Source organism: Mustela nivalis (genome assembly GCF_964662115.1).
Source record: "Mustela nivalis genome assembly, chromosome: 6".
NCBI classification, from domain to species: Eukaryota; Metazoa; Chordata; class Mammalia; order Carnivora; family Mustelidae; genus Mustela; species Mustela nivalis.
Genome location: NC_139025.1, coordinates 2711333 through 2724823, shown reverse-complemented (window position 1 = coordinate 2724823; position 13491 = coordinate 2711333). Strand labels below are relative to the sequence as shown.

The following is a 13491-nucleotide window of genomic DNA, read 5'->3' as shown; positions in this document are numbered from 1 at the left end:
TGGAACCGTCAATTTCAAAATTTAACTAGGCAATTACGAGCTCAAATTATATCCATAAATTGTACCAAAGTAACTATTGCACCTGTTAGTGGGAAAAAAATGTTACAGCAATCTGTTTCGTTCCTCAAACCGTGGGCCGGACTTGGTGCCATGGCTGTTCTCTTAATCACAGCTAACATACTAATGTTACGTTGGGTGTGTGGCTGTGTCCGTCGCAATCAATGACAATAACACCTCATGGTTCAAGCCATGATGGCTCTTGAGGCTGGTACCTCCCCCCAGATATGGCTAAGCATGCTAGATCAGTAGTCAAAGACGGGTAAGACTGATCCCACACCATAGCAACCTAAGACAGGGGCTCTTCGACCAGGGAGAGTACCCGATGACGGGTAAGCATGTGTGCTGAGGATTGGCAACCTAAGACAGGCACGATCTCAGCCATTATAAATAAATAAAAAAGGGGGAGATGTCGGGAGCCAGTACAGGAGGCTACTATAAGAGCTGTAAGGGACTGAATATGATTGGCTGTTCATTTAGGTCCACTCACGCGGGAGGTGCATGAGCCCTGTGGTGACTGGCTAGGCGGGCTAAGCTGCCAGTGTATATACGCTTGAATGTACTTGTAGAGGGGCGGGCCCACCGGGAGCCAGGCCGCGCCGCGCCATGCTGGCTGGAGGGGGCCACAACCCGGACCATGGCGGCGGTGGCGGCGGCGGGCGCCGAGGGGTGGCGCGTGGCCCTGGAGGCGGCAGCGATGCCTGAGCAGGGCGGCGGGAGCTGCGTGCTGTGCTGCGCCAGAGGGGGAAGAAGATAAGAAGCCATTAAAGAAGTTTGCCTCCACGTGTGTCTCCGTGTTGTTCTTGCTGGCGAGAGTGACACAGGCGCCCCTAGCATAGCCATTTAACAGTGCAGTGTCAGACACAGCACTCTGGGTACAGACCTGCGCCTCTGGTCCTGGAGGGCCTTGCAGTCTCTTCACCTGCCTATTTCACTTTCCCTTCAGTCTCTGACCGAGATGGTGCTCTAGGAATTTCTCCCTTGGGCTCTCCCAGCACAGTAAGCTTTTCTGGGCAGTGGAAGTAAACCCCAGGGCAGTAGCACTGCTCTGACTCTCTGTCCAGGTCTCCTGCCCAGTCCAGACCCACTGCACATCCTTGCTGGGTTGGGGTGGGAGAGGGGAAGCGAAGTCTTGCCCATCCTCCCTCTGCTCACGGGTGCGGGGGGGCCTGGTAAGTGGAAGACCCAGTGGCAGTTAGGGTTAAGCACTCAGCAACTTAGGAAGCAGCTTGACAAAGTAATTTTATGGCTTTTGAATCTAATAATGAAAAATTGGGGCTGGTATACATATGCTTTTATTCTTGTATTTCATTGTTGTGATTCAGCTTTATTGCATGTCACAAGTGAGAAATAAAGCTGGCCCTCAGCTCACGTAGTCTGAGCAGCACTGCTGCAGAGTGCCTGGCCCCTCTTTGTTCTCAGGAGTTGTACAAAGTAGGTGCGGCGGGCATCGCCGCGTCGGAGGGCGTGGGAAATGGCAGCGCCGAGGGCGGCCATTGCGGCTTGTTTCCCAGAGGCCACAGCTCGGAGCTCGGAGCTCGGGGCGGCTTCTGTGTCCCTGACTCCGCTCTTTCACTTGCTGGTACTCTTGGCTTAAAGATGTAAATGTAAAATGTTACTGTAAAATGTAAAATGAGAAAACTTCAGGAAGAAAATACAGGGGAAAATGCATATGGTCTTGGGTTTGGCGGTGAGTGTGGAAGCAGCACCAGAAGCTGGTCTGTTAGAGAAAAAAACGGGAAGCCAGACTTGGTCGGAATTAAAAACTTGGCTCTGCCCAAGAGCCCGCTAAGAGGATGGAGGGATGCACTGCTCACAGGAGAAAACACTTGCCGGTCATTTATGTGATAAAGGACTTTTGTCCATAATACGTAAGGAAGTCTGAAGACCTGGTTGTTTAAAAAGGTAACTAAATGAAACTCTGGACAGCAGTGAACACGAAGAGATGCTCAACGAACGTCCTGTTGATTAGGAAATGCAAATCAAGACCACGAGGACAGTCCTCTGTGTGCCTGCTCCAGCAGCTTCGATCTGGAACCTGACAGTAATGGTTGCTGGCAAGCATGTGAGGCAGTGGGGACTCTGCCCGGTGCTGGGGGGTAGGCAGAGCGCAGCTCCTGTTTTGGAAGACAAGATTTGTAGAAGTTGAATGCATCTACCATGAGGTCCAAGAGTCCCACGTCCGAGGGTTTATCCAAGAGATCAGAACAGTTACATGCACATGACGTCTACAGGTGAATGTTGATGGCTTCACTCATAATTCGTACTTGCTGGAGACTGGGAGCAATCGAGATGTCTCTCAAAAGGGGATGCTTAGAGGCCATGTGCACTAGCCACGCAAGGTAGCACAAAAGCAGGAGCAGTGATTCGAGTAAGTCTTAAATGCCCGCCTCCGTGGGAGAGAAGCCAGGACTCGGAGGCCACATGCTGTATGGTCCCGTTCTCATGACACACTCTGGGGAAGGCTGGGCCGTAGGACAGCGAGCAGACTGGTGCTTCTTGTCTTGTGCTCTTGAGCAGAGAGGGGCTGCTCTGTGAGTTGCTCCGGTGCTGGATACATGACCCCACGCGCTGGTCAACCCACAGACCGGTCCCCATGCAGGAGGGGTGCTAAGGTACCCGATGGAGACAGACACACAGACGTCGGGCCGTTGCACTGAGGAGGAAAAGAGCTTTGGAAATTGTACAGCTGCCGCCAGAAGCAGCTGCGTGTAAGCTCTGTCCCTACCATGGTCCAGCTCCTTCGCTCTGCAGCTGCTGTCCGTGGTGCTGGGGCTGAACCGGCCAGGGCCCGCACGTGGGAGCCAGTCCCAGGAGCAGTTGCAGACTGGATAGGAGGGCTGGAGTGGACCTCGGGGCACGGCATGAGCCTGGCAGTCATCCGTATGAATTCCTGTTTAACTTATACAGGCACACACGTGTATCATGTATGTATGTGATGGCTTCACATACAGATATCGTCACCAAGCCGTGTGAGGGCCTAGGAGCCGCAACCCCATTAGCCTCGAACAGACCTGATACTTAGATTGTGTTTCTGATAGGATTTACCAGTGAAAGGAACCAGGGCTCCTTGGAAAAATGGCTTTCTCTAGGGTTGGAGCAGGGAGAACAGAGGAAGAGCCTTGGAGCTCCCAGAAAACTAAAGGACAGGGGCACATCAGAGGGATGTGGGGCTGACTGAGAGCTCGTGCTGGCCAGAGCCGGGACCATTTGCTTTAGTGTCAGACCGTAACTCAATGTCAGGTGACTGTCGGTCGTCTACATGCCCACAAGGATAGAAATGACTCAATAAACAAATGAGGAGACATGCCTGTAGACACTGCTCCAGGGAGCAGAGCTTAATCTGCCCGCGATGCCACCTGGAGGGTGGACTGGACTCCCCAACATGCTTCCTAGCAGAAGAGGAGGAGCCTTGAAGGGGGAGAGTCAGTGGGCACCACCTCAGCTGGGTGCTCAAGGTCTGCGTCACAGTCCTCTGTCATGGTGGTGGCACCCATGCCTTGGTGTGATGCGGTGGGAAAGTAACTCCCCTCCGGGGGCTTCTCCCCAAAACCCATCACCTCAGTCTGACCACGGGAAAGCATTGCACAAACCCAAATGGGGATATCCCATGAAAGACCTGCGCAGAACTCCTTAGAGAACTGTCCAGTTCTGAAAAACAAGGAAGGCTGAGAGAGTGCTCTGATCAGAGGCCCTGGGGGTCGTGGCACGGGCGCAGGGCGGTGGTCCTGGGGAGTCATGGCGCGGGTGCGGGGCAGTGCCCTGGGTCAGCCAGGAGCGGAGCAGGGACATGCCGGGAAGCCGGGCCGTCCACACGGAGCCTGGGCTTCTCAGTGAGACGCTTGTGCTGGGGGTGCGAGCGCCTCCTGGCTGTGCGGGGGCAGCTTTGCTGTCCGGCGCGTCTATGCAGCAACGCTGCACATCTCCAGCTGGTCAGGATGGAGAGTTTTCTTACAGATCTGTGACAGAGACTGTCACAAAACATGACTTGTCATACCTCTGCGGTGAGCTACTCCCGGGGCTTCAGCAGAAATGTTGCGAAGCGAGAGGAGTATGTATGATACAGGCAGGTTTTGAACCGCGTGACCCCACGAGTTAAACGAGGGTGATTAGACTGAACACTCTGAACCTTTCTTGCTGATTCTTATTTCTTTGTTCGGTTACTACTGTTTCTCAGATTAGGGGAGTGGTTATTGGTGTTGTTTGTGTTTTAAGTTATTTATTTTTAAAGATTTTATTTATTTATTTGACAGAGATCACAAGCAGGCAGAGAGAGTGGAGGAAGCAGGCTCCCTGCTAAGCAGAGAGCCCGACGTGGGGCTCGATCCCAGGACCCTGAGCCGAAGGCAGAGGCTTAACCCACTGAGCCACCCAGGCGCCCCATTATTTGTGTTTTAATAATTTGGTCCAGAAACCGTATCGATGATAGTCATAAGAATGTGAATACTGGGGGCATCTGGGTGGCCCAGTTGGTTGAGCATCTGGCTTGATTTTGGCTCAGGTCACGCACGATCTTGGGGTCCTGGGATCGCGCCCCATGCTGGGCTCCGAGTCTGCCTGAGAGTCTCGGTCTCCCTCTGCACCTCCCCTGCTCACGTGTTCACGCGTGCGCATGCGTGGTCTCTCAATAAAATCTTTAAGGAACGAGTGTGAACAGCTTTGAATGCTTATGAATTACTTAAATGTAGAATGAAATTCAGTTACATGCAACCGTATGAATATTTGTGCCGCCGTTTATTTACAGATTAATATTCTCAGGGCTGCTATCAACAAGCTGGTATGTGATGGGCCAAATGGGTCGAAGTTTCTCGGGCCAGAAAGAATTGCACAGTTACAGGATAATGCTCGTCAGAAACTTCTAGGGTAAGTTGTGCCCTTTCTGTAAAGGTATTACATATCCGAAGCTGCCTTAGCAATTGTGAGAAAGGCTAACTTCAGTTCTCTCTCTTCAGTTCTGTACATGCAAGTGTTTTTCTGTGAACTTTGCCCCGAAGTTTGAGAACTGGCCTGCGCTCAGGCCATCTCAGGGTAGTTGCCCAAGGCATGGGCTCCCAGGAACGAAACAATGCTAGAAAACACGAAGCGTCCTTATAAAGCTGAAAGAAATCCACCCAGAATGTCCATGGGAAGGTGTGGAATGTCCCCAGCGGGTCAAATGCCCCGTGCCCAGCACGGCTTGAGTCCTGGCAGCCCTGGAGTCTGCCTCGGGCAAGCAGGGACAGCGACCGATGCTCCTTTTCAGCTCCTTAGAGCTCTGTCAGCAGGAGTGACCTTCCTGGCGAGTTAGGCCTTCCGCAGGGGGTTTTGCATCACAGTTCAGTGACAGTAGTAAGTAGGTTTGTAGAGCTGTGCTGACCCTGACCGCCACTCCGTCTTACATTTCATCCGCCTCAAAAGTTCACGTGGTGTGTTGAAACTGAATTGTGATGGTCGCACAGCACACATTCACTGAAACTCTTGAGTTGTACACTTAAAGTGGATTCATTTGATAGTAATAAGTGATATCTCAACAAAGGTGTTTTTTTTAAAGATTTGTTAGAGTGCGTGAGCAGGGAGAGAACAGAGGCAGAGGGAGAAGCAGGCCCCCCGTTGAGCAGGGAGCCTGATGCGGGACTCGATCCCGGAACCCGAGGATCATGACCTGAGCTGAAGGCAGATGCTTAACCCACTGAGCCACCCAGGCGTCCCAGAAAGGCTGTTTTAAAAAAACTGAAGTTATTCTTGCCGAGCTGGAGACATCCCCCTTTCCTGCCGCTGGTGACTGTGGCTCTGCGCTGGGTCTCTCTGGATTTGCTTTCCCTGAAAACCTGCTGTGAGTGGCATCATGGTGGTTTAATCTGGCTTCCCTCACTCAGTGTAGCCTGTTCGCGGTGTCTCTGTGCTGTAGCACGTTCTGTTCCCTTGCGGGTGACACTCCGATGTCTGTCCTTGCCAGTGGGTGAGGCGTGGGGGTGTCGCCGGTTTGGGCTCTGCTGAGTGGCGCTCCCGCTGGCCGTCCATGGTCTCTGGGTGAACACGGATTTTCAGCTCTCTGGGGTAGAGATCTGGGAGTGACCCTGGGAGGTCGTCTGATGAGTCCCTGTTAATTTCTTAAGGAACAGCCAGACTGTTGTTTGCGTGTCTGCCCTGTCACGTCTCCGCCAGCAGTCTGTGGCGCCCACGGCGCACCGCGTCCTGCCAGCACGGGCCGTCGTCCGCGCACGTGTCATCCGGCTGCCAAAGGCGTGGTGCTCGGTGTGGTTCTAGTTTGCGTTTCTTAGTGACTAATGACAGAGAGCGTCTTTTTATATTAACTGATTGTGTATTTTGGGGTGAAATATTTGTTTTAATCTTTAACCTGTTTTTAAGTCGAGTTGTCTCATCACTGAGCTGTGGAAGCGTGCGTTCTGGCTGGAAGCTCCTCTGGGTGTGCCGTTGGTGGATCTTGTCTCGTGGTTCGCCCTCACTGTCTTACTGGTGTCCCCTGTGAACATGGTATTTAATTTGGACGGCATCTGCTTGTCTTCTTTAAAAAACGGATTATGCTTTTGGTGTTATATCTGAAAAATCTTTGCGAAGCCTGAGGTCACAGAAGTTTTCTGCTCTTTTTCCCTTTAACGCTCACATTTGCTTGGTGTATTTGGGTTTGGGTCTGTTTTGAGATTTCACTTGTGTGCTGTAGATGTGAAAATCTAAGTTCATTTTGTCACAGATGAACTCGTTATAAAGCCCGTCGGCTGGGAAGCCCCACTCTCCCCTGCTGACCTGCTTTGGCACCTGTGGCCACAAATGTTGTAGAGGTTTATTTCTCAACTTTCTGTTTTGTTCTGCTTATGTCTGTCTTTTTTTTAAAAAGATTGTTTATGTGATAGAGATCACAAGTAGCCAGAGAGAGAAGCTGAACCCACGGAGCCCCCCCAGGCGCCCTGTTGACGTCTGTCTTATGCCAACACTGTACTGCCTGGATTGCTGTAGTTTGGTGGCAGGTCTTGGAGTTGGTTCATATTAATCTTCCTGTTTTGTTCTTGTTTTTTTCAAAATTATGCATACTATTCTAGATCCTTTTCATACACATTTTTCTTTAATTTTTTTTAATTTTTAAGTGATCCCTGTATCACACGTGGCGTGCAAACTCAACAACCCCAAGACTAAGAGCTCTGCGTGCCACTACAGAGCCAGCCGGGACCTCCACATCCGTTTCAGGACCAGCTTGTCAGTCTACAGCTGGCCTTCGGAACCTGTGGTAGGGATTTTGCTGGACCCACCGCCAGTCTGGTGAGCATCAGCAGCTTAGCCGTGCTGACTTGTGCACTTCACGAAGAGGGCTTGCTCGGTGGTTCTCGGTTCACTTTTCTTCACTTGTTTTTATCGTTTTCGACATGCAGATCTTGGACTGTTGTAAATTATTTCTAAATATTGTAGTCTTTTGGATCCTATTGTGAATGAAATGATTTTATTTTGGGCTTGTTCGTTGCTAGAAATGAGGCACTGATTTTCACGTGCTGATCTGTACCCTGTGACCTGACTAAGCTGGTCTATCAGCACTGGTGGTTTCTGTAGATTCTCTGGGTCTCTCTCATGCACGGTCGTAGCTGGGAGTGAGGCAGGCTTTCTCCTTCCTCACCGACCCGTGTGCTCCTCACTTCTCTCCTGCTCCGGACTGGCTGGAGCTCGCAGCGCGCTGGGCGTGGAGACGGCGTGGCGGAATCTTGCTCTTGTGCGGGTCTTGGCCACTCGCTAGGAGGGGGTTGGCTGCGGTTTCTCCACAGAGGCTGCTTGCCAGGTTGCGCATGTCCCCAGCTGTCCGCAGCGTGCTGAGAGCTTTTGTCAGAAGGGACATTGCATTTTGCCAATATTTTTTCTGTCCTTGAGGTAATTACATTTGTTTTCTTTATTTTCATCCAATTTATATGGTATATTTTATTACTTGCTTCTGGGGTGTTCAAAGTAGCCTTAGTTTCCGTTTTGAATTCCACATGGTGTGTAATCTCTTTATAGACTTGTAAATGGTTTGCAACATAGTTTTGTTAAAGGATTTTTCCATCTGTGCTCATGAGGGTGGTTGGTTTGTCCTTGTCTTGTGATGTCTCTGGTTCGGTATCAGGGTGAAACTGGCTTCCAGGAATGCGTTTTAAATATTTGACAGGATTTTCCAGTGAAGCGATCTGAGCTGGGACTTTGCTTTGCGAGGGAAATTTTTAGTTACTAAATGAATTTCTTGTGTTTAGGTCTATTCAGATTTTCTATTTCTTTTTCAGTCAGTTTTGGTAGTTTATGTCTTTTAGGGATTTGTTCATTTGAATTGACTACTTCATTTACAGAAAGTTGTTGAGAATCTTCTTCTGTAAACTTTTCTTTTTCTGAAGGTTTACTTTTAGAGAGAGAGGGTGTGCGTGTGCATGCATAGGGGGAGGGAGAGTCTCACGCAGACCCCCTGCTGAGCAGGGGTCCCGACCTGGGGCTCCCTCCCCCCCCAGACCCTGATCTGATCCAAAATCTTAACACTTGGCCGCGCAGCCGACGCAGCCACCCAGGCGCCCCCAGACGGATGTCTGTCTGTGTTACGGGCACTGCCTCCCGACTGCTGTCTCAGGCCTGCCGCTGTGGTGTGCTGTAAGGGCGTTTCCGTTTCAGTACTTGTACTTTTCAACTCTACAGTTTCTCTTCCAGGTTTTTCTTTTATGTAGTTTTTAATTCTTATGCGGTTATCTCTGAGTCGTTGCCATATTTTCCCGTATTTAGAAGTGGTTCGCTTGAATTCTTTGTGTGTACTCACGATGGCGGCTCTGAAGTCTTGCCTGCTAAACCCACATTCGGGCCTGCTCAGCTGCTTTTGGCTGCTTTTTTCCCCTGGGTGTGGGTCATACATTCCTACTTCTTGCAAACTGACTCACAGTTTTTTGCTGAAAAGTGCCCATTTTATTTTTTTACTTTTCAAAATTTTTTTAGTTTCCGGGGTAGAATTTAGTGTTTCGTCGGTCTCCTGTGACAGCCCGCGCTCGCTCCATGCAGCGCCCCGTGAATGCCAGCCCGCCGCCCCTCCCCATTCCCCTCCCCTGCAGCGGCCCTCGGGTTCTTAGAGTTCGGTGTCCCTTATGGTTTGCCTCCCTCTCTGATTTCATTTTATTTTTCCCTCCCTCCCCCTTTGTTATATGTTCTGGTTCTTATATTCCATACATGAGTGGGACCTCGTGATCGATGTCTTTCTCCGATTGACTTATTTTGCTCAGCACATTACCCTCTAGTTCCATCCACGTCAATGTAAATGCTAAGTATTCATTCTTCCTGGCGACTGATAGTCCCTCGTATAACATGGACCACAGCGTCTTTGTCCATTCACCTGTCGACGGACATCCCGGCTCTTTCCTTCCACAGTCTGGCTGTTGTGGACGTTGCTGCTATAAAGATTGGGGTGCACGTGCCCCTTCGGATCACTGTGTTGTGTTCTTTGAGGAAGTACCCAGTAGTGCGATTGCTGGGCCGTACGGTGGCTCTGGTTTCGCTTCCTGGCGAACCTCCGAGCTGGTCTCCAGAACGGCTGCCCCAGCCGGAGCCGGCAGTGCGCGAGGCTCCCCGTTCCCCGCGTCCTCGCCGACACCGGTCGTCTCCCGAGTCGTTAACTTTGCCGTGCTGGCTGGTGTGAGGTGAGCTCTCACTGTGGTGCGGATTTGCGTTTCCCTGATGCCGAGACATGCTGAGCACTTCTCCGTGTGTCTGTTGGCCACTTGGGTGTCTTTTCTGGAGGAGCGTCTGTCTGCTCATGTCTCCTGTTTCTGGGATGTGGCGTAGTAGTGTAGGGACCGAGCCCCGTTCGGGCTCCGCAGGGCAGGCTTCCCGCCGTGTTGTGAGGCCACCGATGCCTGCGTTCTGTTTCTGTTCCGGTTCTCCTGTCTGTGTTCAGCCTGGCTCACCGGGAGTCGTCCCTGTGTGTGCGCCGCGCAGTGCTCAGAGGGTGATTAGTCAGACGTGCGCTGAGTCCCTAAGCCTTTAAGCTCCTGCCCTCTGCCGGGGCATGCGTGTGTGGCTTGGGGAAAGCAGCCACAGTTCCGACAAGTTTGGGCTCTTGCCAGTTCTTACTCCCCCAGGGCTCTGCTGTGCGCACCCCCCGCCTGGCCATCCCGGGCTGCTTGGCTGGCTCAGCGCCGTCTGAGTCTTGGCTGCCTGTGTGTGGCCTTGTAGCTGCCAGGGGATGTGTGGGGGGCCTGTGTGGACCTCTGGTACTCCCATTCCCAAACCTCCCTCTTGGGCTCTGAGATTGTCTGTTGGTCTGCTCTGTGCCCAAGCAGGACCGTGACCTAAGGCTGGCAGAGCTGTGGGCTTTTCCCTTTCTTTCTGACCAGGTTTACTATTTCTGCTGCTGGGGCTGCCAGATGCAGCGTTTCTCTCGGCACCTGATCAAGTGAGCTCAGTCTGGCAGCGAGGGCGCTGGGCTTGGCGGCCGGTCTGGTGGGCCGCGCTGGGGCCCGAGGCTGAGCCGGTGGGTGGGAGGAGCGAGGCCCCCGCAGGAGCTGCAGCCCCGACACCGCTGCTCTCACCCGCATCCGGGAGTGCTCTGGGAATGGATGCTTAACTACCTGTTCTCGGTGAATGTCACATGTTTGGGGGTTTGTGGGTTTTTGGACAATTTTGTCAAATTTTACAGCTGTTTGGGGGTGTGAGATTTCCAGGCTTTGTTCTATCATTGCTGGGAGGCCTTTCATGGCATTTCCACCTGACACAGGTGTCTGGGAGTAGGAGATGGGACACACCGAGGTCCCCTCAGGCAGCCGTGTGTGGGACAGGCAGCGCTGTTGCTGTGGAGGCGCGGGGGGACATGGGTTGGTCTTCTGCATCTCCTGCGTGGACAGGGGTTAAAATATTCCCTGGTCATAACTACGTAAGTCGTGACCTTTTAAAAAGTTACTGCAGTTATAATTATGGATTTAGATCTCTTTTTAGGGGGCCTGGGTGGCTCGGTCAGTTAAGCGTCTGCCTTCGGCTCAGGTCATGCTCCCACCAGGGTCCTGGGATCGAGCCCCGCGTCGGGCTCCCTGCTCAGCGGGGAGCCTGCTTCCTCCTCTCTCTCTGCCTGCTGCTTCCCCTGTTCATGCGCTCGCTCGCTCTCTTTTACAAAAATAAATAACTTTTTTTTAATGATAGTGTTTTCAGTTACTGACGCATAATTACGATGATTTCTTTTTTTATTTTTTTTTGTAATTTTAGTTTGTTCTGTCAGTTGAAGCCAAGACAGAGAATTGTCCCTAAGTGGCATGAAAAGCCGTATGAGTGGAATCAGGTGAGTGAGAAATAGCGCCACGGGGAGCCCCTGGGAGCGACGGACTTGGCAGGTGCAGAGCTGGGATTGTGGCAAGTCCTGAGGGCATAGAAGGGGACAGGCAGAGTGGGCGGCTCTTTGGTTCCTGGGGTGGCTGTGTCTGGATGCTGTGCTCTCTGTGAGGCCCGGGCGACAGTCCTGCCTCTCTGGTGGAAGCAGCGGGGGCGTCCGGGTGAGCCGTCCGGGCACGTCGGTGCTGCCCCGGGCTGCTCGGGCTCTCCGTGCCCCGCAGCCGAGGTGGCTTCGCCTGCAGACGCTATCTTCTCCTGCTTCCGGCACAGCCGGGCCCAGATCTGGTGAGAGCCCCCTTCCCAGCTCGGAGACACGTGCCCTCGTGCTGTGTGCTCATGTGGTGGAGAGAGGGGGTCTCTCCCTCATGGCTCCTCTGAGAAGGACTCTAAGCCCATCGTGGGGGCCTCCCCCTTGTGACCTTATGTAACCCCACTCGCCCCCCAAAGGCCCCATCTCCAGACACCGTTACAGTGGTGATGAGAGCTTCAGCCTATGGATTCGGGGTACGGGTCAGTCCACAGCAGTGGGGAAGGAGGGCAGGGCCCATCTGGGGCGCCTGGACATTTCCATGCCAAGTTTTGGAAACAGTAACATTTAACTCAAGGGGCAGGACCCTAAGGGAGGGGCTTCCCACTTTAGTTCTCGAGCCAAGGGTGTTTCTGTAAATAAACCATTGCAGTAGAAGTGAGGTGATGCCCCTGGGGTGCTATTTTACCATCCTGAGCCCAGAGGAAGCTCTCCTTTTGTGTGCGTGTGACCGGGGTCCCTCCTTAGAGTGCTCAGGACCCGACCCTGGAGCCTGCTCCCTGTGTCACCGGGCTCTGTCTGGGCGACAGCAGGGGCGCCCGCCGCCTCTCCTGTGGGCTCTGTGAAAACAGAACTTTATTTTGTGGTTGACGTGATTTGGAAAACGTCCCCATATTTAACGAAGTCGCAGTTCCTGCATACACAGGAAGGGTGTGTGCGTGCGACCTTCGAGTGAAGGTCACTGTATTGTTAAAGGAGGGTTGTCAGACGTACAGCAGTCAGTGCTAGAGAGAAGGGCAGCATTCTGGAAATACGCTTGGAGACTGATAGACTCCTGACTCCTGTCCTACACGTCCGTGTGTCTGTGTCTAATTTTATTCACTCGTTTACTTATTTTACTTGATGTCCGTAAGGGTCCATTTTCTAGAAGAGTCCAACTGGTCCTTTTGTCTGTCCCCAGGTTGATCCAAAGCTGGTCATGGAGCAGGCTGACCGGGAGAGTGGCCGAGGGAAGAACACCTTTCTCTACCAGCTCCACAGACTGGTTGTTCTCAGCACCTAGGCTCCTCCCGAAGGCACCGAGGCCCGCCGCACACACAGTTTTGGATGAAGCCTCCCCCTGCAGACCGGCTTTTCTCGGCATCTGGACGTCACAGTCTTGGCCCGCTGCGTCCGAAAGGTCTCCCCCTTCTTTCTCCTCCTGCGTGGACGGCAGCTGGAGAGAGGTGTTTCTGTTCAGGTGGGAAGGATTGGAGAGTCTGGTCTTTTCTAGAAACAGAAAATCACTGTGTTGAAGATTTTGGGGAAAACTGAACGAAGACTTTGTGGGGCAGACGAGCTCTGTTTTGCTTTAACTCTACTCAGGTAACCATAGGTAGCTGAGCACGTAAGGTTCCGGTATGTGCTAGTGTGTTCTGTTTGTCACGGTGAGACGGGGGAACCGTGACCCCCAAACCTCAGTTCACCACAGTGGAGAGCTGCGTGTTTCTCAGAACCATGTGGCAGTTTCTAATTTTTTTTTCCGTGTGGGAAAATATTTAATTTTGGTAAAACTAACTTCAGTTTTGTATATTGCAGATTTTTATCTATGTTATAATTCTAAGTCTAAATTCTGGAAATCTCATTACCTGGCAACTAGTACATTTATGTTAAAGCAATAAAAGGTTTAGACTAAGTTTCTGTTTCTGGAAGTTTTTAGTCTAGGAGATTACCATGTATTTCACTCTAAAGCTTTAGAATTTAGAGAACTGACCAAGAGGAGTGCGGGCCTGTTTGTGAGAGTGAACTCCCGTCAGGGTCGGGGCCGGGGTCGGGGTTGCCTAAGAACGGCAGCAACCATGAAGCCCACAGGAGGAGATCCCTGCCGGCTCGTGTGGGTGTCG

The 13491-nt window shown here is 52.1% G+C and overlaps 1 protein-coding gene across 4 annotated transcripts in view; it reads left to right on the top strand.

The window, feature by feature from the left end:
* The window catches only part of TDRD9 (tudor domain containing 9), a 104983-nt gene extending 91700 nt beyond the window's left edge, over positions 1–13283 (top strand). For all 4 annotated transcript variants that reach the window (XM_082737406.1, XM_082737405.1, XM_082737407.1 and 1 more), the window contains 3 exons: positions 4802–4920; positions 11239–11311; positions 12570–13283. In XM_082737406.1, the coding sequence (XP_082593532.1) occupies positions 4802–4920; positions 11239–11311; positions 12570–12671 (294 nt within the window). In that variant the 3' untranslated portion in view covers positions 12672–13283. The remainder of the gene's footprint in view (positions 1–4801; positions 4921–11238; positions 11312–12569) is intronic.
* Positions 13284–13491: the final 208 nt, after the last annotated feature.